This window comes from Canis lupus, chromosome X (assembly GCF_048164855.1).
Source record: "Canis lupus baileyi chromosome X, mCanLup2.hap1, whole genome shotgun sequence".
NCBI lineage: Eukaryota > Metazoa > Chordata > Mammalia > Carnivora > Canidae > Canis > Canis lupus.
Window position 1 is genome coordinate 84688953 of NC_132876.1, and position 24805 is coordinate 84713757.

Below are 24805 nucleotides of genomic sequence, written 5' to 3' on the forward strand. Positions count from 1 at the left end.
ACCATAAGGTCATCATAAAAGGGCCACCAGGGTAATCACCCTCAGCCCCTGCTGCGCATCTAGCAGGAACAGCAAGAGTTCAGTTCCTTCTGGCTCAACCCTGTTCCCCAAGAGGGTTAGTTACACAGTCCAAAATAAGAAGTCGGTCTCTTCCCCAAATGGTGAAGGCGGTATTTTAACGCTTGCACCTTATTCCAATCCCTTATCAGTCCTCACTTTGGAACAGACTTAGAGCAGAGGTTTGAATGAAGCCTGGCGGAGTCTGGGAAGGCCTGTGAAAGCTGTGGAAAGAGAGGCGTAGGGCGAATCTTCGCTTCCCCCAGATCCACCCCCCCCCACCCTGGGTCCCCTCGCCCTTTACTGGGCTCCGGGCAGCCACACCCTGGCCAGAGGTGGAACACTTCGCGGTGGCCCCAGAGCGCGCGAATCCAAGCTGATGCTCCTGCCGGGCACCGGCGACCTCTGGCGTTGCGTTTAGGAAGCGCGGCGACGGCGCCGACTGCCCAGGACCGGCCCCGCGATCCCAGACGGCCTGGCCAGGTACGCCAGGACCCGGTAGGGAGCGCAGGGAGGCCGGCGGCCGACGGCCGCTCCCGGGAGCCGCAGGGGCCCAGCCGGGGCGGCTTCGGCAGCCCGGAGGGCGCCGGCAGCGCGCGGCGCGGCTGGGGGCCGAACAGGTGCGCGGGCGGGGGGCGGTGCTTGGGGATCCTGCGCACTGCGCGCGCCCCTCCCCCACGTGGCTCCCTGCGCAGCCCCGGCCCGGCGCGCGGGGGGAGGAGCTGCGGCGGTCGCGGCCACTCCGGCAGGTCGGCTGCGCCGCGGGAAGCCGCGGACGGCGCGGGCTGCTGGTCCCCGCGCGCAGGAGGCGCGGGCGGCCCTGGGGCCATGGAGCCTGGTGACGCGGCGCGCCTCGGCCCGGGACGGGCGGCCCGGGCGCTGCCACCGCGGCTGCTGCTGCTGCCGCTGCTGCCACTGCTGCTGGGTCGGGGGCTGCGCGCCGCGGCCTCGGCCTCCACTGGGGCGGCGGCCGACGACAGCAGCGCCATGGAGGAGCTCGCCACTGAGAAGGAGGCGGAGGAGAGCCACCGGCAAGACAGCGTGAGCCTGCTCACCTTCATCCTGCTGCTCACGCTCACCATCCTCACCATCTGGCTCTTCAAGCACCGCCGGGTGCGCTTTCTGCACGAGACCGGGCTGGCCATGATCTACGGTGAGCACCCCCTACCGTGCCCACCGCCCCAACACCCCTCCGGCGGCCCGGCCGCGGCGCTGCCCCCACCCCGCCCCGCTCTGCGCTGCGCTGCGCTCCCCCTTCACTTGCCAACGTGTTTCTTTTCCGTTTCCCGCTGCGACGGGGTTGGTTCCCAAGGTCAACTGTCTTGCTTTTTCTGGCTTTCTATTACCGTTAAAAAGAATCCCACCCCATTTCGACGTTTCTTAATCGGGGAACCAGGATAATGAAAGGCACCGAGGTGGCCCGGCTCTGTCTGCCAGGTTCTGTTTTGTGCCCCCCCCCCCACGATCCCCGCATCGCGCTTCCTCACCCGCCACCCCACCCCCCACCCCAGTTCAGCTCAACAGGGTGTGTGTGCCTCTGCGAGAGGTGGGTGACTACCCTGGGGACCGCGTCACCCCAAGAGGCAGGCCACAGTGAGGTGGGGGCGAGGGCTGAGGGTTTCTGGGCTTGGGTAATGGGCGGCCTGGGGCCTGATGGATGCCACACATCCATGGTCAACCTGGGTGAGCACCCACTTCTGAGATCTCTGTTCCCGGGTCTCTTGTTAACAAAGTCGGAGCCGGATGTGCTGTGAAAGGCGAGCGGGGTCCAGGATCCAGAGTGGTGCACTGCCGTGGTCGGGCCTAGTCGGGCATGTGGGCACTCCTCCCACTCTTCTGTCCAGGTGGGACATTATACCTAATGACTTGAAGAGGACCTTTTGTGTTCTTCAGGTTTTAACATAGACATGACTTTGAAGATACGTTTAGAAGTGTATGAGAGAGGGAAAGTGGTGGTTTTAACTCTGGAGTCAGCCGTCTTTTGTTGTGAAGGGTGGGCTGATGTCACCATCCTCTTCTGGATTTAATGGCACAGGGTGTGTTACGTTCAGAGTGGTCAGCACAAATCTTCCATCATTGGATGGATATCTGTTAGCTGTAATCTGAATCATCCCTCTATCCCACCCCCTTGTGACTCCAAACTAGAACCAAGTATTCTCTTTTTGAATTGAATTCAGTGGAGTTAAGGCCCAAGTGGGCATCGTCACGTGAAATAGATAAGCCCACTTCATGACTGTTCCCATTTGGGAACATTATACTTCATTACTTTTACTGGAGGGATCCCTCCATTCAATTTCCATTCAGGGTTCCTGGACAAAGAATGGAAAGCAGACACCTTAATTTTTAATGTGAAAATTACCCTTGGTCGTGGGCGTTGCTTCTCAGGGCTCTGGATCAGTTGTTGACAGCCCAGGCTCATGGCCACCAGGGCCTAAACAGATATGTCATTGAAACAGAACCAGGTCTAAAACCGAGTTCGGTTATTGCAAGTTGGAGACGTGAACTCAAACTTTGGTCTCAATACCTGGCCACTCTTGAGCTCTGCGGTTTGTGTCAGTGGGTAACAAATCACTAATGCCAGGGCTGCAGGTAAGCCAGGAGGTGTACTGAGCAGATAGTGGAGTGGGGGAATTGAAGCATGTTGTCATTTCAGGTGGTTGACTCTGAGGGATAATGCAAATGAAAATTATCCTTCTGTGTCTATAGATAACCATAAAAATATTTTTATTTTCTAGCCTCAGGATCCAATTCACTAAAGCACAGTGTGAAATACTTCTAAAAGGTAGATTTGACAGGCTCATAAATACATGTTCAAGCACATGGAAAATGAGGATTTAAAAATATTTTTTTTCTGATGGAGAAAAAACTGTACTCCATGTTCTCAGGAGCTCAGTCATCTTTATCTTAAGGGTTACAAACAATAGTGGGATTTTCCTTTGCTGATATATACTTTTTAAACTCCTCTCCATCTTTTAGTCATTGGGGTCGTGTTGCAGTGTACCATTTTGTTTTGTGGTACCGAAATCTGGTTTAATTGCTGATTGTTCAGAACAGGCAACATCATCTTATAGCACTCTGTGTCATTTTGCTCTGTCTTTGGGTTTTAGTGTTACTTTGAAATATACTAAGAAATTTAGTTTGTCAGTATCTGATGTCCTATGTTCTGCCAAATATTAATATTTTAATGTGAATATTTTGCCTGTGAGAAAAGTTTTCTGTCTCATGGATATTTAGTCTTCTGTTTTAGTACACACACACCTTCCATCTGAATTCTAACATCATTTGATCAGCTAATTATTCATTATTTCCTGAAGGCTAGTGGGATAGGGATTCTGATTTTTAAAAATTCAGGATGAAAATATTCAAACGCTTAAGCAAACATAGTACAGATTTTCAGGACTTCTCTTTGTTAATAATAGTAAGAAACAGATTTCATTTCTTGATATCAGTAGAGGAAGTGAGTAATTGTCCTGTTGCCTCTGAGTAATAAAGGACAAAAAGACCTAAGGAAACATTTGTTGAGTATCTGCTGTGTGCTGGGTGCCCAATTTAATTTCTGAAGGTAAACAATTTAATTTTTAAATGTTGGTAAGCTTTTATGAGTGAAAGAGTTCAACTGCAAGTTTCAAAACTCTTTGAAATTTAAAAAATGTTAATTTCTGCCCCTTTAAAAATATATAAGTGGCATTTTAATTTGAAAGGGAAAGCTTTAATATTTATAACAAGTTATGATAAGTAACTATGTTTGCTGATATAAAATATCTCTGGAAGGATAGTCAATAGATTAGTAACATTGGTTTTTTTTTTTCGGGGGAGGAACTAGGTTGCTGTGACCTGAGGTGGGAGGGAAACATCACTGTATACTCTTTTGTGCTTTTCCATTTTTTACCTGTGGAAGCTGAATTACCTCTCAGTGCATCATTGCCCCCATTTGGAGGCATTTATGATGGCATTTTAAGATGCTCCTCAAATCATCTAGTTTGATACCCACTTCTCCCTGTTTTAAATTATATTACACTATCAGTTTTCTGTGACCTTTCAATTGTTGCTTATACCCATGGGACTTCTGGAGCCCTGTGCCTGGAATGGAGACAAAATGGGAAAGGGGAAAGAGATTTTCTTTTCTTGCACTCTCTCCAACTCATTATCCTCAAAGAAGAGTTGATTTTTTAAAAAAGATTTTATTTCTTTATTTGAGAGAGAGAGATAGTACAAGCAGGAATGGGGGGAAGAGTCAGAGGGAGAGGGAGAACTAGACTCCCCACTGAGCAGGGAGCCTGATGCGGGGGCTCCATTCAAGGACCCTGGGACCGTGGCCTGAGCCACCCAGGCGCCCCAAGAGTTAACACTTTTTTAAAAATATTTTATTTATTTATTCATGAGAGACAAAAGAGACACACACACACACACACACAGAATGAGAGAGGCAGAGACACAGGCAGAGGGAGAAGCAGGCTCCCTGAAGGGACCCCGACGTGGGACTCAGGACTCGATTCTAGGACTCCAGGACCACACCCTGGGCCGAAGGCAGGCACTAAACCGCTGAGCCACCCAGGCATCCCCCAAGAGTTGATGTGTTATTGGGAGTGGTGTGCACTGATAGATCCCATCTTAAGCTCTTGCTCAGAGACAAAGGATCTGAGGACAGTAAAAGACACACTGTGCATGCTCAACCTTCAAATTGCAAGGGACAAGGGCACCAGAGTGGCTCAGCGGTTGAGCATCTGTCTTCAGCTCAGGTTGTGATACCCAGGTCCTGGGATCAAGTTCCACATCAGGCTCCCTCCAGGGAGCCTGTTTCTCCCTCTGCCTATGTCTCTGCCTATGTCTGTGTGTCTCTCATGAATGAATAAATAAATAAATAAATAAATAAATAAGATCTTAAAACCAAAAAATAAATTGCAAGAGACAGTTATAAGCACACCTCCCTGACAGCAGACCCAGGTAGCTATCAGGGAAGGTGACCAGAGACCAGACTCTCCAGGGAAGTTGAAAGCAGCACCTCCAGGCCCTGTGATGCACACAGCAGTGGCCCAGGAGCTTACTGGCACCAGTCTAACCTGTTTTGTCAGAGCAGGGAGCTCCCAGCTGTCTGCCTCTGTACGTGACTACATGACTACGTGCCATCCGAAAGTTACTGGGCCCAGCAAATCTGTGCAGCAGAAATAGCAAGTGTCTGAGGCAGAGAAAGGTGGTATAAACATACTGTGTCAGTTAGCTGTGGTTCTCTCTCGTGTGTATGCTAGTTCCACTTCCCCCCATAATGTTTTTGTGACAACTGATACAGGTCCAAAATATCTAACTTGGCCGTGTCAGCCTACCACCTGCCTCTCGCTTCCTCCACGCCTATCAACTTCCCAAGTCTATGTTGGTCAGCCCCTCCAGGTTCTGTGGGCCGTGGGCTGGTGGTTGCTTTATTGGAGCTGAATTGTCTAGCTCAGCCTGAGAGTGGGTTCCTAGGCAAAGCCTGCAAGGGGAAATATGACTCTTTGAAGTAGCATACAATTAGCATTTGAGCCTGTGTGTGAGTAAACATTTTGGAACCACCCTGTTCTTGGTTAATTGGGAGCCCTGGGTTTTTCTTTTAAGAGTCCCCCCACCCTTCAGCCCCAGTCTGGGGCAGCTCCATAGGGTCTCACTTTGGCCCCAGATCCCTTGGGTTCAGATGCTGGCTCTGTTATTTTTAAAGCTGTATACAACATTGGGTTAGCTCTCTGAGCCTTGGTTTCCTCTTTTCAAAAATGGAGACAGTGTCACTCACCTCATAGGATTACTGTATTATTGAGATGTTGTAAAGGTCAAGTGCAGTGCCTGACACTTAAACACTTGGTAAGTATTAGTTCTTATTCTCACTTTAGACTTTGTGATTCTTTGGCCAGCTTTTTTTTTTTTTAGGATTTTATTTATTTATTCATGAGAGACTCACAGAGAGAGGCAGAGACACAGGCAGAGGGAGAAGCAGGTTCCTTGTGGGAAACCTGATGTGGATTCGACCCCAGGACCACGGGATTACGCCCTGAGCAGCAAGCCGACACTCAACCACTGAGCCACCCAGGCGTCCCTGGCCAGCTTTGCCACTTGAGATTCATTCAGTAGAGACCTGCTGTAATTTAAAAATGCATCAGCATAAGTTAGTGGGGGAGAGGTGCATTTAATTTTTTTTGATGGGCTATTTGTTAATACCTAGAAACTATTTACAGTGTACCTACCCTGCTCTTTTGGCCAGCAGTCTCAATTCTTGGACCTTGTCCTTCAGAAATACTTGTGCTAGCATGTTACATAGATGGCAATATTTGTTGTAGCAGAAGCAAGTTGCAATACTCAAGAAGGGACTGGTTAAGTGACAGCACATTCCTGCTAAGGAATATTATGCAGCTGGCAAAAAAGACGTGTTGTGCAGCCATCCACACATACTGTTGTGAAGAAAAACAAGGCATGGGGCACCTGGGTGGCTCAGTAGTAGAGCCTCTGCCTTCGGCTCAGGTCGTGATCCCAGGGTCCTCAGATTGAGTCCTGCATCAGGCTCCCCGCAGGGATCCTGCTTCTCCCTCTGCCTATGTGTCTGCCTCTCTCTGTGTGTCTCTCATGAATAAATAAATAAAAGCTTTAAAAAATACTTTATAAAGAAAAAACAAGGTTCACAACAATCTGTATAGTATCATCTCACTTATGCTTTAAGAATTATGCAATGTATGCACTCAAACATGTACACATATTTATATATGACCTGCACATGCAAACTTAGCAGTGGTTATCCTTTGGTAGTGGAGCCAGTTGTTGGGATAGAGGGAGGGGAGATGTTACTTTTCCCTTTGTACTCTTCTGAATGGCTTGAAATTTCCATGACACTGACACATTTCTTTTGCAATTGAAAAATTGTTTGAAAAGAAAGCTGACAATTTTTATGTAGCAAAAATTACATTAGAACTAGGGGAACATAGTTATATGGTTAGGTAGCATTTTCCTTCGATATTAAGGTATTCTTTTTAAAGGAATCTCTAGGCATAAAGAAAACTTAGTTTTTTAAAAGTGAGTAATGGACATAAAATGTATCTCAAAATTAGAAAGTGAGATTTCCTGAAATTGTTTCTTAGAACTCTCAAAAGGTAATCTTTTTGGAATGATGTGATTAGAAAATCACCATTTTACAACCCTCGATGACTTAGACCAGGATTTTCAATGAATTCCAAAGCTATAGGTGAGAGGTTGTTGGGGAACATGGTCCTTACATGGTGCCAAGGGGCACTCCACAGATTATTTGCCTATCACAAAGGAGAGAAGGTATCTTTATGGTGGAGAGGTCAGGCAGTCGCCATCCTGTATCTAAGTCATCAAATTTATCCTTGCTCCTTGTTGAACTATCTAGTAGTATGTGCCTCCTTATGTGATGCAGTTTTTACAGGAAATATAGGGGATAGAGAAGCAAGTTATCAAATACCGTGTGAAGACAATTAGACATATCCAAAATATGGGATAATCTACAAGAGCATTGTCCTGGTTTCAAGAAGTCTATGTCAAGGGAAACAAAAAGATAGGATAAATGTCTGTTATGGACTGTATTGTATCTCACCTTCTGAGACTCATGTGTTGAGGTCCTGATAATCCCTAATGTGATGCTATTTGGAAGTGGGGTTTGGGGAGGTAATTAGGTTCTAGGTGAGGTTATAAGAGTGGTACCTCTATGATGGGTTTAGTGCCCTTATAAGAAGATGAAGAGACCAAAGCTCCCAGTCTCTCTACCATGTGAGGATACAGGGAGAAGGCCACCATCTACAAGCTAGGAAGAGGGCTCTAATCAGACACTGAATCTGCCAGCACCTTAATCTTGAACTTCCTGGCCTCCAGAACTGTGAGAAATAAATGTTGGTTGTTTAAACTACCTAGTCTATGGTATTTTGTTCTAGCAGCCTGAGCCAACTAAGACCGTGTTCTTACAAGTTCATGGAGACCAAAGAGGCATAAGCAGTCATAGCACAGGAAACTTGATTGACTCCTGGTTCATGAAAATAAACTATAAAATGTTTTGGATATGGACTTGGTGCCAGATGACATTAGGGAGTGACTGTTATTTTTCTTAGGTGAGATAATTGGGGTTGTATAGGAGAATGCACATATTAATTGGCGTCTACAAGTATTTAGGGGTCAAGTATATGAGACCTAATGCGTGCAACTTACTTTCAAAAAGTTCAGTCAAAAAAATACACATACCACATATATCTGAGTGGTGGGTGAAAGGGTATGCGTTATATATATTCATCTTTCAACTTTTTTCTATGTTTTGAAATTTTCATTAAAATAGAAAATTGGGGAAGATGTTAACCTCCCTGCTAACCTGTTAGTTGTTAACCTTCCTTCCTGAAAGGATGAAGGCTATATACAACCTGTTACTCTCATTAAATTCTGACATTGAGTAATGCTGTTTGACATTACTCATTGACAGTTTATTTTTATTTTTTTTAAAGATTTTATTTTAATTTATTTATTCATAAGAGACACAGAGAGAGGCAGAGACATAGGTAGAGGGAGAAGCAGGATCCCTGCGGGGAGCCTGATGCAGGACTCAATCTGAGGACCCTGGGATCACGACCTGAGCCGAAGGCAGAGGCTCAACTACTGGGCCACCCAGGTGGCCCTTGACATTAGTTTATATGGGATTATGTTAGGCTTTCTTACTTTTAATTTTTTTATTTTATAAAAGATTTTATTTATTTGTTTGACACAGAGAGAGAGAGTCTGTGTGCACAAACGGGGGGAGCAGCAGAGGGAGCGGGAGAAGCAGGCCCCCTGCTGAGCAAGGAGCCACATGTGAGCCTCAATCACAGGACCCTGACCTGAGCCGAAGGCAGATGCTTAGCCAACTAGGCCATCCAGGCACCCCTGATATTTTTTTATTTTAAAAGCTCACATCTCTTTTGAAAAATTACCTCCGTTCCATTTGCAAGAGAATAGGTGTTAGGAGACTTTTCTCTTTTGGTTAAAGCATGTTACTTGGCTTTTAATCAGTGTGGATATTTGTGTTAGGGTAATGCTAGCCATTGGAACAGACCAACCCCAAATTTCAGTGGCCTAACATAAGAAAGGTTCATTTTTATTTCATGTAATGAGCCAGTGCAAGAGTCTGGCAGGTGGTTCTCCAGGTAGTCATTCAGGGACCAGGTGCCTTCCATCCCGTGGCTTCCACATCCCTTAGGGCCTTGGAATCCTCTCTCTCCAACCAGTGAATAAGGAAAGGAAAAGAGATCACATGGGGAAGACTTTGTGCTAAGCCTGAAAGTATTGCACATCACTTTGTCCACTTCTGTTGGACAGAACCTCGTCATAAGGCCACATCTTACTGGAAGGGAAGCAGGGAATATAGTTTAGCTAGAGGAAGAGGAACAGGTTTGGAAAGCAGCTAGCCAATCTCTGATGCAGTGTTTGATGTGTACTTTGTCACACATAATCTAGGAAAGAGAAGTAGTAGGATTTGCATGTGGTTTTGTTGTTGGTGATAATAAACTAAATTTTTTAAGTAACCCATTTTGAAGGGAGTATTCATCTGGAGTTTATGAAATTATTTCAGTACATTACTGGGGAGATTATTAGAACTAGCAGGTATGGTCTCAGACTTAGAATGCTTCGGAGTGGGACACAGAAATTGATGTTTCAATACATTAGCAGAGTTTTTTTTGCAATATTTTATTTTATTTTATCTATTTTTTTTAGAGCGAGTGAGCATGAGTTGGGGGAGGGAGAGACAGAGAACATGAGAAATAATCTCAAGCAGACTCTGCACTGAGCATGGAGCCCAACATGGGGCCTGATCTCCCAACTCTGAGATCAGGACCTGGGCCAAATCAAGAGTCAGATGCTTAACCAACTGGTGCCCCTAGTAGGGTTTTTTGTTGTTGTTGTTTTTTAAGTTGTAATTTGAAACTCACTGCTGTAGAAGATTTGTTTTCACCCTTTAAATACATTCACTATGTTGCTTGTAATTAAACAATAGTAGAAAAATAGCAACTGTTTTTGGAGTACCTGCTATGATAGCCAGGCACTATGTTAAGTATTTTGCACACTTAAAGCCATTTAACCTTCACATCAAATGTATGAAGACTGTATTGTTGCTCTCATTTTGCCAAATGAAGAAATTGAACATTAGATCTACTACTACATTTGTTTAGGGCCATGTATTTGAGAGTGGTAAGTGGGAGTCTATTAAAGGATGAGATCAGTATGGTTCAGGATGTGTTTGGCCAGGATAGAGCCAAAGTTGAATCCTGCCCTGATGACCCGGTTCCTAAGGGTCTCTGAGGGAAATCTCTGCCCAGAGTATAAAATAAAAGTGTCCCCTTTTATTCTTAGTTAGGGCTTTGGTTCCAAACTCCAATGTACTACTGCAAGGAATGAGGCTGGCCAATTTGGAAGACTGGATTTTCCTATGCTAAATTGGCCTTGGGACCTTGGATCCGAGTGGAGCCAAAATGCCTGTTTGTTTTCATCCAAAGGTGCTATGAACGATTGTTTGGGCCTCCCCTAATTCATATATTGAAATCCTGACACCTAGTGTGATAGTATTGGGAGCTATGGCTTTTGGGAGGTAATTAGGTCATGAAAATGGAGCCCTCATGAATGAGATTCATACCCTTATAGAAGAGACCCCAGAGAGCTCTCTCCCCACCACACGAGTATACAATGAGAAGTCGGCAGTCTGCAGCCCAGAAGGAGACGCTCACCAGAACCTGACCATTTTATGACCCTGATCTTGGACTTATAGCTTCCAAAACTGTGAGAAAAATAAATTTCTGTGGTGTCTAAGTCACCCAGTCTATGGTACTTTGTCAGAGCTGCCCTGACCAAAACAATATGGCAGAAAGCTACCAGTTGTTATAGAGGAAAACCCAGAAAAATCATCAAAGGATGTTTAGAGTGGCTGTGCCAGGCCTTCTTGGTGGGAGCAGGTGCTTAAAAGGTTTCTGATCTCAAGATGTCACTATCACAGAGGTGGAGAGGCAGAGCCTGGTCTGTCGAGCTTCCAGGTCTCCTTCCTCTTACTATGCTAGTTCTCCCAGGCATATCATAGTCTCCTGGAGAGCTCTTCCCAAGTACATTAGAACATAAGCCTGAATGACAGTGTAGGCAGGCATACATGTCTTTTGTTTACTGCTGTCTCTTCTGTCCCTAGAATAGTGCCAGACACATAGTAGGTGCCATGGAAATATTTGCTTAATGAATTCTATTTTGTCTAACAAAAATAAGGTGCTATTAACGCTGCTTAGCATTAAAGGTCCTTCCTTCAGGTTCTCATGCCTCAGATTCACACTGGCAGTGAAGTTTCTGAGGAGAACTGTGTGTGAAAACATCTGCCTGAATCACAGCAAGCTGTTGCAGGAAGGAGAACAAAGGGGGATAGGTGAGTATATTTTCGCAAAAATTGTGTACTTAGCTGATAAGCTACATGGTGGTTTCTAAATTCTTTTTTATTTTTTATTTTTTTTTTAATTTTTATTTATTTACTTATGATAGTCACAGAGAGAGAGAGAGAGGCAGAGACACAGGCAGAGGGAGAAGCAGGCTCCATGCACCGGGAGCCTGATATGGGATTCGATCCCGGGTCTCCAGGATCGCGCCCTGGGCCAAAGGCAGGCGCCAAACCGCTGCGCCACCCAGGGATCCCTAAATTCTTTTTTATTGTGGTAAAATAAATATAGCAAAATTTGCCATTTTAAAAATCATTTTTAACTGTACAATTCACTAGCATTAATGGCACTAGTAAAACTGTGTGGCCAATCATACCAGTATTTCCAAAAATTTTTTGTTACCTCAAACAGAAACTCTGTACCTATTACACAATAATGTCATATTCCTTCCTCTCCCCACTGCCCAATATCCTCTAATCTAGTTTTTGTCTCTACGAATTTGCCTATCTTAGATATTTCATGTAAGTGTATTCATACACTTCTAGTCCTAACTTATTTGTATCTGACTTATTTCGCTCGGCACAGTATTTTCAAGGTTCATCCGTGTTGTTGCATATATATGAATTTCATTCCTTTCTAAGGCTGAATAATGTTCTACTCTGCATTTGTTTCCTCATTTATCAGTTCCTGGACACTTGAGTGGTTTTACACCTTTTGGCCATTATGAATATTGCTGCCATGACATGCAAGTATCTCTTTGGGTCCCTGTTTTCAGTTCTTCTGAGTATATACCTGGGAGTAGAATTGCTGGGTCATATGGTACTTCTATGTATGACTTTTCTCAGAACTGCCTGTTTTCCACAGCAGCTTCAGTATTGTACATTCCCACCGAAGTACACAAGAGGTCTAATCTCTCCACATCTTCTCCAATACTTGTTATTTTCTGTTGTTGTTGGATTTTTTTTTGTAGGCATCCTAGTACTTGTGAAGTGGTAGCTCATGGTTTTAATTTTCATTTTCCTAATGAATAATGATGTGGAGCATCTTTTCATGTGTTTATTGGCTGTTTGTACATCTTCTTTGGAGAAATGTTCATTCAACTCCTCTGCCCATTTTTAAATTAGGGTGTTTATTTTTGTCATTATTGAGTTGTAGGAGTTCTTTATATATTCTGGATATTAATCTCTTATGAGATGCATGAGTTGTAAATACTTTATCCTAGTTCATGTCGCCTTTTTACTCTATGATAGTATCCTTTGATGCATAAAAGGCTTTAATATTGATGACGTTCACTTTTTTTCTTTTGTTGTCTATGCCTTCAGTGTCATACTCAAGAAGTCTTTGCCAAATCCAATGCCATGAAGCTTTCTCTATATGTTTTATTTGAAGAGTTTCATAGTTTTAGCTCTTAAATTGAGGTTTTTGGTCTATATTGAGTTAATTTTTATATATGGTATCAGGTAATGGTCCAAATTAATTTTTTTTTTGTATATGGATGTTCAGTTATGCCATTACCATTTGTTGAAGAAACTGTCCCTTCCTCATTGAATGGTTTTGGCACCCTTGTCAAAAAACAGTAGACCATAGATGTGAAGGCATATTTCTAGGCTCTCAATTCTATTCCATTGGTCTATATGTCTGTCCTTATGCCAGTATCACACCGTTTTGATTATTGTAGCTTTATAGTGTGTTTTGAAATTGGGAAGTGTGGAGTCCTCCAACTTTGTTCTTTTTCAGGATGATTTTGGCTCTATGAAGTTCCTCGATTTTCAATATAGGTTTTAGGATGGATTTTTTCATTTCTTTTTTTTAAGATTTTATTTATTTATATGACAGAAAGAGAGTGTGTGTGTGAGAGAGAGGACAAGCAGGGAGAGTGGCAGGCAGAGGGAGAGAGAGAAGCAGGCTCCCTGCTGAGCAGGGACTCAATCCCAGGACTCTGGGATCATGATCTAAGCTGAAGGCAGACAGATGCTTAACTGACTGAGCCACTCAGGCACCCCAGGTTTTTTCATTTCTGCCATTGAGATGTTATAGAAATTACATAGAGTCTCTATATTGCTTTGGATAGTATTGTCATCTTAATGATTTTAAGTCTTCTAGTCCGTGAACATGGTATCTTTTCATTTATTTAGGTCTTTAATTTCTTTCAGGAATGTTTTGTAGTTGAGTGTACAACTCTTGCACTTCCTTGGTTAAATTTATTTTCAAGTATTTTATTCCTTTTTATGCTATTTTAGGTGAAATTGTTTTTTTTAATTTATTTTTTATTGGTGTTCAATTTACTAACATACAGAATAACCCCCCGTGCCCGTCACCCATTCACTCCCACCCCCCGCCCTTCTCCCCTTCCACCACCCCTAGTTCGTTTCCCAGAGTTAGCAGTCTTTATGTTCTGTCTCCCTTTCTGATATTTCCCACACATTTCTTCTCCCTTCCCTTATATTCCCTTTCACTATTATTTATATTGTTTTCTTAAGTTCTTTTTTGGATTGTTTATTGCTAGTGTATAGAAATATGACTGATTTTTTTGGTGTTGATTTTGTGTCTTGCAACTTTGTTGAACTTATTTTTGTAGCAGTTTTTTGGATTCTTTAGAGTTTTATATGTATAAGATCATGTCATCTGCAAATGGAGATAGTTTTACTTCTTTCTTTCTAATTTGGATGCCTTTTATTTCCCTTTCTTGCCTAATTGTTCTGGTTAGAACTTCCAGTCCTGTGTTGAATTGAAGTGGTAAAAGTGGGGATCCTTGTCTTGTTCCTGATCTTAGGGGAAAAGGTTTCAGTTTTTCACCACTGCGTATGGTATTAGATTTGGGTTTCTCACATATGGCCTTTGTCACTTTGAGGAAGTTCCTTTTTATTTCTAGTTTATTGGGTGTTTTTTTTTTATAATGGAAAGGTATTCTTTTTGTCAAATGTTTTTTCTACTTCAGTCGAGGTGATTATGTGGGTTTTCTCCTTCATTCTATTAACATGGTATATTACACTGATTGAGCTTCATATTTTGAGTCACCCTTGCATTCTTGGGATAAATTGCATTTGGTCATGGTGTATAGTTCTTTAAATGTGTTGCTGAATCTGGTTAGCCAGTATTTTGTAGAGGATTTTTGCAGCTATATTTATAAGGACTGTTGGTCTGCAGTTTTCTATTGTCATGTACCTGGCTTTGATATGAGGGTAATGCTGGCTTCATATCAGGAAGTATTCACTGTTTCAATTTTTTGGAAGAGTTTGAGAAGGATTGTTGTTATTTCTTCTTTAAATGTTTAGTAAAATTAATCAATAAGGCTATGTGGTTCTGGGCTTTTCTTTGTTGGGAAGTTTTTGATTACTGATTCACTCTCCTTATTGTTATAGGTCTATTCAGATTTTTCTGTTTCTTCTTGAATTAGTTTTGATATTTTGTGTGTTTGTAAGAATGTGTGAATTTCATCTAGGTTACCCAATTTGTTGGTGTGTATACTTGTTCATAATCTTTTTAACATCTGTAAAGTTGATCTAATGTCTCCTTTTTCATTTCTGATTTTAGTAATTTGAGTCTTCTCTCATTTTTCTTAACTACTCTAGTTACAGTTTGTCAATTTTGTTGATCTTTTCAAAGAACCAACTTTAAAAAAAATTTTTTTCTTCTATTCTTTATTTATCTCCTCTCTAATCTTTTCATCTGTCCCTGTCCTAGCTTCGAGTTTGGTTTCTCTTATTTTTTTTTTTTTTTTGGTTCCTTCAGGTGTAATTAAGTTACTGATTTGAGATCATTCCTCTTTTTTAACGTAGACACTTACAGCTAAGAATTTCTCTCTGAGCCCTACTTTTGCTGCATCTGATGACTTTTGGTATGTTATGTTGTTTTCATTTTTCCCAAGGTATTTTCTAATTTCCTTTGTGATTTCTTCTTTGACTTATTGGTTAAGAGTGTGCTGTTTAATTTCCACACATTTGGGGCACCTGGGTGGCTCAGATGGTTAAGCCTCTGCCTTCAGCTCAGGTCACGACCATCAAGTCCTGGGATTGAGCCCCACATCAGGCTCCCTGCTCAATGGGGAGTCTGCTTCTCCCTCTCCTCCTGTTTGTGCTCTCTCTGTCTCTCTCTTTCAAGTGAATAAATTTTAAAAATCTTTAAAAAGTCCACACATCTGTGAGTTTTCCACTTTTCTTTCTGTTATTGATTTCTAGTTCATCCCATTGTGATGGGAAAAGATACTTTGTAAACTTTTAGCCTTTTTCATTTTTTTAAGACTTGTTTTGTGACCTAACTTATGGTCTATCCTGGAGAATGTTAAAAATATGTACTTGAGAAGAATGTGTACTCTGATCTTGTTGGGTGGAGTGTTCTGTATGTGTCTGTTAGGTCTAGTTGGTTTATAGTATTCTTCAAGTCCTCTAATTCTTTATTGATCTTCTGTCTGGTCTTTATGTTATTGTTAGTTGGTTATTGAAGTCTTCAACTATTATTATAGAACTAGGTCTTCCAGGATGCCTGTTTGGCTCAGGGTGTGATCCTGGAGTGCCAGGATCAAGTCCCACATCGGGCTTCCTGCATGGAGCCTGTGTCTCCCTCTATGTTTCTGCCTCTCTCTTTGTGTCTTTCATGAATAAATAAATAAAAACTTTTTTAAAAAAAAGAACTAGGTCTTCCTTTAGTTCTGTCAGATTCTGCTTCATATGTTTCTGGGATCCATTTTTAGGTTTGTATTTGTTTGTATTTGTTGTATCTTATTGATAGGTTGAACATTTTATCAATATATATCTTTGTCTATTGTAATATATTTTTTTAACTTAAAATCTATTTTGTCAGATAATATAGCCACCCCACTTCCCTTGTGGTTACTATTTGCATAGTCTATTTTTTTTTACTATCCTTTTACTTTCAACCTCTTTGTGTCTTTGTATTCAAAGTGATTCTCTTGTACACAACATATAGATGGATTATTTGTTTCTACCCATTCTGCCAGTCTCTGACTTTTAATTGTAGAGCTTAATTTTTTGACATTTAAAGTAATTGCTGGTAAGGTAGGACTCCTTCTGCCATGTTGGTTTTTGTTTTCTATATGTCTTATATGGTTTTTGTTCCTCATCTCCATTACCACCTTTTTTGTGTTTAGTTGATTTTTTGTAGTGTATAGTTTTGATCTTCTTTCCTTTTCTGTATATTGTTATTTTCTTGCTGGTTATCTTGGAGATTTCACTTAATATCTTAAGCTTTTAGTAACACATTTTGAATAGTACCAACTTAGTTTCAGTATTATACACACTCTGTTCCTATACCTCTGTTCCTTTCCCTTTATATTGTTATTGTCAAGATTACATATTTATACATTGTGTATCTATTGACATAGATTTATAATTATTATTTGAAATTGCCTTTTTAATCATATAAAAAGAAGAGTTATAAAAAAAAAGAAGAGTTATAAACCAAAAGTATTGTTTTTTTACATTTACCTGTGTTCTTCACCAGTGTTTTTTATTTTTTCCTATGGTTTCAAGTACTGGCTGGTGTCTATTCATGTCAGCCTGAAGTACTCCTTAAGCATTTCTTATAGGTCAAGTCTACTCATAAGGAACTCCACTAGCTTTTTCTGGAGATGTTTCTCCAGAAATGTTTCTGGAGATGTCTTAATTTCTCCTTCATTCTTGAAAATTTGTTTTTGCCAGGTACAGAATTCTTGGTTGACATTTTTTTTCTTTCAGCACTTTAAATATGTTATTTCACTTTCCTTCTAACCTCTGAGGTTTCTGCTAAGAAATCAGATTTCATTTTATTGAAGACCCCTTGTATGTGACAAGTCACTTCTCTTTTCTCCTTTCAAGGTTCTCTTTGTCTTTACCTTTCAACAGTTTCATTATAGTGTGTCTCAGTGTGCATCTTTTGAGTTTATCCTGGTTAGAGATCATTGAGCTTCTTGAATGTGTAGAGTAACGGATGTCATCAAATTTGAGAAGTTTTAAGCCATAATTTCTTCAAATATTCTTTCTAATTCTTTCTCTGTCTCTCCATCTGGGACTTCCATAATGCATTATTGGTCCTCTTGATGGTGTCTCACAGGTCCCTTAGGCCGTGTTCACTTTTCTTCAATTGTTTTTACTTTCTGCTCCTCAGACTTCATAATTTCAATTGTTCTATCTTTACATTTGCTAATTCTGTCTTCTGCTTGCTCGAATATGCCATTGAGCCCTTCTAGTCAATTTATTATTTCAGTTATTGTACTTTTCAGCTCTAGAATTCTAACACTTCCTTTTTAAAATTTCTACCTCCTTTTTGATATTCTCATTTTGTTTATACATCATTTTCCTGGTTTCCTTTATTTCATTGCTCATGGTTTCCCATAGCTTTTTAAGCATATTTCAGATAGTTGACTTAAAGTTTCTGTCTAGTATGTCTAATATCTCAGCCTTCTTAGGAAGGAGTTTTTGCTTGGTTGCTATAAACCTTTTAGTTTTTTCCAGAATTTTGAAAAAGTTGGTTCTGACAGTTTCTGCTTATTTTTTTTATATTTCTATGAAGGAACAGGAGTTTGGACCTGCCTACTCCATCATTTTGCTGACATTCCTCACCACATTGTGCTTTTAAAAAATTACAAATAAATAAATAAATAAAAACAGTAAATAAATAAAAATTACATTTTGTATATTTTCAGAGACACCATGATCTCTGGGAAAAAATAGTATTAAGTCCTGTTTTGTTAAACTTGTGTACCATGTCACTAAGAGTAAAAGTCCTGAAGTAGTCTTTTAAATTTTATTGTGGGCTTCTATCACATGCTTTTGCTGAGAAGCTAGAAAGAGAAAATTCTAATTGGGGTGTAACTTATCATACATAGAGTTTAAGTTTATATTAAACAAATCTCTTCTTTACCTACTCCCCATCTACCTCTGAAACACATTGTGGGTAAAGACACATTTACCTCAAACTGTCTTGGGTTATTAAAAAAGTTGATTCACAGATAACTTTGTGTTGGGCATAGACCTAAGTGTGGCAGAGACTCCAGGTATCTCCCAATATTCATTCTCCCTTTCATCCTTCTAATAGGACCATTAGTTTTAGCTCAGCATATTTCTATGCAATGAAAACACTGTATTTCTTGGCCTCTCTTGTGGTTAGGTGTCCTATGATCAAGTTCTGACTAAAGATTGAAAGTGCTGTGTGGATTTTGAGCAAATATCTATAAAAGGAAGGGAATATGCACTTCTTCTGTCATTCCTTCTATTTTTTTGAATGTCAATGTTATGGCTAGGCCTTCAGCAGCCATATTGGATCCAGAGGTAACTTTGGGAATGGAAGACACTTCTAGCAATACATCAAGATAGGTGGAGCTGGGATCTCTGATAGCATAGAGCTGCTGTGCTAGACCTGGACTGAATACTTCCAGACATCTTACAAGTGAGAGAGAAATGAGTGTTTGTTATTTGCTGCTGAATCTAATTTTAACTTTTATACCGGGCTCTGAGTTCCACTTGAAACTCGAGTGTGATAGATGGGACTGTTTTGAGGACCTGATGCAGTTGTTTATGACTATAATGGATAAGACACTGCTTGGGATTCTAGGGGGAGGCCAAAGAATAGGCAGTACAGGTCCAGAGAAAGTGTTTGAAAAAAGAGTTAAGATTCAAAGTACCACTTACATTTGGTAACTGCTTGGGCGTCTGGTGGCCACCCACAGATGTGGTGATTTGCTAGAAAGACTCATGGGATTAAGAGACATATATAGTCAGAGCTATGATTTATTATAGTGAAAGGATAAACAGCAGGATCAGCAAGGGGAAAAGAAGTAATGGGTGGAGTCTGGAAGAGTCTAGATGGGGCCTTCTAAAGTTCTCCCTTAGACGATTTGAAGTAGGCTTTCACAGAACAAGCTTCTTCTTCCAGCAGGTAGATACAGCAACACATGCACAGGGTTTCTGCCTAGGGAATCTTGCTTAAGACTCCAACTTTTTTTTATTGAGGGCTGATCAGGACGCTCACTGAAATTTCTGACTCCCAGAAGGAAAGCAGGCGTTTGTCATAAATCACATTCACAAAAACAACTTAGCCAGGCTAGTATGGCAGAATTCAATGTCCTAGACCCACAGAACAACCTTATCAATTAGTAACACAGGGAATATTCTATACACCATATTCAAATGAGCTATTACAAGGATCAACCATGCAAGCAGGCCCTCCTAGAGATCACAACATCAGGCCTGTTATGTTAACGTTTTCCTGCAGAATAACATGTGGTGTCAGCTGACTGTTAGTTTTTTGTGTTCCTGAGGTTTCTCTAGTCATCCACTCTTTTATTTTTAAAATCATTAGTTTTTAAAATTTAATTAAATTAATTTAATTAAATTTAATTTTGTTTTTTGTGTGTGGGCATATGTGTAAATGTCTTTATTCCACCTTCAATTTGAAAGATGTTTTTGCTGGGTATAGAATTCTATATTGATTTTTTTGTATATTTTTTATTGGAGTTCGATTTGCCAACATATAGCTTAACACCCAGTGTCATCCCATCCAGTGCCCCCCTCAGTGCCAGTCACCCCGTCCCCCCACCCACCTCCCCTTCCATTACCCCTTGTTCATTTCCCAGAGTTAGGAGTCCCTCATGTTCTGTCACCCTCTCTGATATTTCCCGCTCATTTTCTCTCCTTTCCCCTTTATTCCCTTTCACTATTTTTTATATTCCCCGGATGAATGAGATCATATAATGTTTGTCCTTCTCAGATTGACTTACTATTATGTTGATTTTTGTTTTTCTCCAGTCTCTATTTCCTGCTCCATCACCTTTTTGCTTATATTGTTTCTGATGAGAGATATGACATCACCTTTGTCTTTGTCCTGTATATGTACACGTCTTTCCTCTCTGGTTGCTTTTAAGATTTTCTGTTTATCACTGATTTTTAACAATTTGATTATAACTTACCTTGGTGTCATTTTCTTTGTGTTTCATGCACTTGGGATTCATTTGGTTTTTCAGGTGTATAGTTTTCATTAAGTTCGTAAAAATTTTGGCCATTACTTCTTCAAATATTTCTTTTTTCCTTTCCTTTTCCCCTTCAGGAGCTCCAGTTACCTGTATATTAGACCACTTGCAAGTTGTTACACAGATCACTGTGCCTTTTCATATTTTTGGATGATTTTTTTCCATGTGTTTCACTTTGGATGGTTCTTTTGCTATGCCCTTAAGATAACTCATCTTTTTTCTCCTGCAACACCTAATATGCCATTACAGATTACTGCATCTAGTGTATTTTTTATTTTTTAAAGATTTGTTTATTTATTTGGTGGGGGAGGGACAGAAGGAGAGAGAGAGTCTTAAGTAGGTTTGGCCCTGAGCATGGAGCCCGAGGTGGGGTCCGACCTCACAACCCTGGGATCATGACCTGAGCCAAAACCAAGAATCGGAAGCTTAACCAACAGTGCCACCCAGTCAACCCCAATCCATATTGGGGGGACTAAGATGTTTTTTTCATCTTAGATGTTGTTGTTTTTATGCTCAGAAGTTCTTCCATGTGTCTGCTTAACTTTTTGAACACATGGAATATATTATAATAATTATTTTAATGACCTTCCTTGCTACTTCTAAAATTTCAGTCAGTTTCATTTGATTGATTGATTATCCTCCTAATTATGGATTGCATTTTCCTGCCTCCTTGTATGCCTGCTAATTTTTAGTTGGATGCCAGACGTTGTAAATTTTACCTTGTTAGGTGCTGGACGTGTTTGTATTCCTAAAAATCATCCTGCACTTTGTTCCTAGATGCAGTTAACTTAAGAATAGTTCGATCCTTTGGGGTCTTGCTTTCATCATTTGTTAGATGGGTCTAGAGCAGTGCTAGTTATTCCTACTACCAAGGCAAGACCATCCTGATTATTCTACCCAAATATCCTATGAAATGTCAGTTTTTCCAGTCTGGCTAGTGAGGCCTTGTACTGTCCCTGTAGCCAGGTACTGTTCTCTCTTGTCCTTTCAGATTGTTCTTTCCCCTCATATGCATATGCTAATGTCTTCTGAATACCCAAGGGAGAGACCCTCTGTGGACCTTCAGGATTCTCTCTATTTAGGTCTCCTTTTTTTTTTTAAATTTTTAAAATTTATTTATGATAGTCACAGAGAGAGAGAGAGAGAGAGAGGCAGAGACACAGGCAGAGGGAGAAGCAGGCTCCATGCACCGGGAGCCCGACGTGGGATTCGATCCCGGGTCTCCAGGATCGCGCCCTGGGCCAAAGGCAGGCGCCAAACCGCTGCGCCACCCAGGGATCCCCTCTATTTAGGTCTCCTTGCTGGTCTTCTGTCCCATGAACATTGTTTATTTATTTATTTTTAAATATTTTATTTATTTATTCATGAGAGAGAGAGAGAGAGAGGCAGAGACCCAGGCAGAGGGAAAAACAGGCTCCATGCAGGGAGCCTGATGTGAGACTCGATCCCTGGTCTCCAGGATCACACTCTGGGCTGAAGGCAGCGCTAAACCACTGAGCCACCCTGGCTGCCCTGTCCCATGAACTTTAGCTGCCTTTGGATGTAGACTCTTGGCTTTGTCAATTTAGGGAGCTGGCTAGACTTTGTATCAGTTTCCTCTCCCTGCTTTATGGCTTAGAAACTCTCTGAAGGTAGTAAGCTGGAACAATCATAGTACTCACCCCATTTTTCCCCATCTCAGGGATCAGTTCTTTATTGCCTGATGCGTGGTGTCTTGAAAACCATTATCTCATGTATTTCTTTGTTTTTGTTTCAGGCATGAAGATAAATCCAGTCCCTGTTTCTCTGTCTTATCTGGAAGTGGAAGCCTTCATTTCATAAAGGAGTTTTAATCTTTTTTTTGGGGGGGGGTCATTGTAACCCCCATACACATACACTCTGTCTTTTGGTATTTCTTTGTTTGAACCATGGACTTTATATGTGTGTCTATGTCTTCATGCAGTTATGTGTATTTGTATACAAACCGACAGACATTTAAAACAAGCCTACCGTAAACTATCATATTCTAGTCTAGGAATATGTTGGCTACTGTATTTTTTTGCTGTTGAGAGAACTGGGGAAAGAAACAATTGCATTCATTAGCGAGTAGGCTATTAATGAGCCAGAGTGATTCTCTTCAGTGGTATGAATGAGAGAATTGTCTGCTTTCAGTGGCAGTGTTCTGTGGAGTGTTTGTGATGGCACTGAAGAGAGACACAGTCAAGATGGCAATCTGTAGTGATTTTTTATCCACTGTGGAGAAATCTGGTAAAGGGTATAGCTCTGATGTGGCAGATGAAGTCCTCCCAGTCCACTCAGGAAAAAAGAGACAAGTAGTTCAGTCCAGGGCAACTATGAACCAAGACATTGGAAGACCTTAGAAGACAGACAGGGTGCATTGAAGCAGCCTAGAAATAAGCAACAGCAGGCAGCCACTGTCACCCCTAGGGCTGACACAGGGAGGAGGTAGCATTGCCAGAGCCCAGGAATGAGGTTGCCTGGCAGGAACTGGAATCACTGTGGGGGCTGCCTAGTGAGACATGGGACCTGGAGAGAGGGCTGTCTGGTGGAAGCTTCGGCCATAGAGATCACATAGCCATTGCTAGAGAGGGAGGATAGACAGAGGGTACAGAAGGAGAGGAGGAGAGAGCACACAAGCATGTGCTCCTACAGCAAAGAGATGAAGATACCCTGGCTTCTTTTCTCTCCCACTCTAGTCTCTCACCGTGCTGCCCATTGGATGAATCTCACTGGAACACTGGGAAGGGGAGCCTGGAGATGAAGTTTACTGGGGTCAACCCAACCCCTTCCCTTCTCTCCCTGCCCCCTGCAAATGTAGCAGAGCAAGAAAGGGCAGAAAATAGATCTGAGGGCACAGAAGCCCAGGACTGGCATGATGACCCTGACTCAAATTAAAGGCCTATTCTGGTGAGCAGTAGATCCAATACCTGGATATGGCCCAGGAGGGAGGAGAAAAGCTGCATGGTCAGCCTCAAAAGAACCAATATCCCTCCCAGCAGACTTCACGGGTGGGGGAGAAGGAAGCTAGGTGTTGAGGCACAACTGGATTTGCTGTGGTAATGTATGCCCAAAGGCTGGGGTGAGGTAATTATGATAAACAGTTGTTCACATTTGAAATGTTAAGTCTATGCATGAAAAAGCACCCCACCTACATCAACTATTTTTTTAAATTTTTTTTTAATTTTTATTTATTTATGATAGTCACAGAGAGAGAAAGAGAGAGAGGCAGAGACACAGGCAGAGGGAGAAGCAGGCTCCATGCACTGGGAGCCCGATGTGGGATTCGATCCCGGGTCTTCAGGATCGCGCCCTGGGCCAAAGGCAGGCGCCAAACCGCTGCGCCACCCAGGGATCCCTACATCAACTATTTTGTAAGCTTACCAATCAGTGCCCTTTGTATAGTATAATTTACATTATGATTTGATGTACACATTAATATTTGTAAGCAAAACATTTAGATATTTCTGTAACAGTGTCTTTTTGTCATAGAGCCACCTTAGCAGTGATACCCTAGGATATCTAAGCCCTTTTATGATGAGTTCAGCCAGGAAAACTGTGCCTGCCGAGGGTACTGAATGACATTATTTAGTTTTGTAGCAACATCTGTTCAGTTTCTACAATTGAGGTAGTGTTTGGAAAATTCCTAATTAGAGTTGGGTTTCTGTAAAAGAGGACAACTTTAGAGGAGTAGGTCACATAAGCACCTGCTGTATTCTTAGTCTCCTCCGCTAGTATGGAGGGCCTGGTTGGGCCAATGACATAAGGTCAAAGATGTGATGCAGGTTTGAGCATTTTGCTCTACCTCAGAAGGCCAAATGGGCATCAAGCATTTATGTGTTACAAGAACATATAAGTTTATTGAAACCAGTTCTTTCTTTCATTGGAATAATAGCAAGTCAGGTAAGAAAATCTTATATCAAACTGATCAGAATCCTTGATTAGATACTATAGGAGTTACCAATCTTTTAAAAAATTTTATTTATTTGAGAGACGGAATGAGTGAGAGGAGGCACACGAGCAGGGGCAGAGGAAAAGGAAAAGCAGGCTCCCCTGCTGAGCAGGGAGCCCAATATGGGACTCGACCCAGGACCCTGGGATCATGACCAGAGCTAAAGGCAAATGCTTAACCAACTGAGCCACCCAGGTGCTCCAGTTTCCTATCTTTCTATGTTTATCTGATTAACTAAAGTTCAGTGAATTGTTATTTAGTGCATTATAATTTGCTTGACACAGTCTTTCAGTATTTCACATATCTAACCTTTCTGGGAAAAGGCTGCATATAAAGTAAAAGTACACTCGAAAAACGAATAAACAGCCTTCTGGTTTCACCTCAGAGATGCAGACCATAGAGCTCCCATCCTTACAACGAGAAAAAAGCTGGACAAATTGC

The 24805-nt window shown here is 41.6% G+C and overlaps 1 protein-coding gene across 1 annotated transcript in view; it reads left to right on the plus strand.

Annotated features, from left to right (window-relative positions):
* The first annotated feature begins 869 nt into the window (after nt 1-869).
* Nucleotides 870-24805, plus strand: part of SLC9A7 (solute carrier family 9 member A7) — a 148922-nt gene continuing 124986 nt past the window's right edge. Inside the window, exon 1 of the mRNA XM_072815820.1 lies at nt 870-1210. Coding sequence (XP_072671921.1) covers nt 886-1210 — 325 coding nt within the window. The 5' untranslated portion in view covers nt 870-885. The remainder of the gene's footprint in view (nt 1211-24805) is intronic.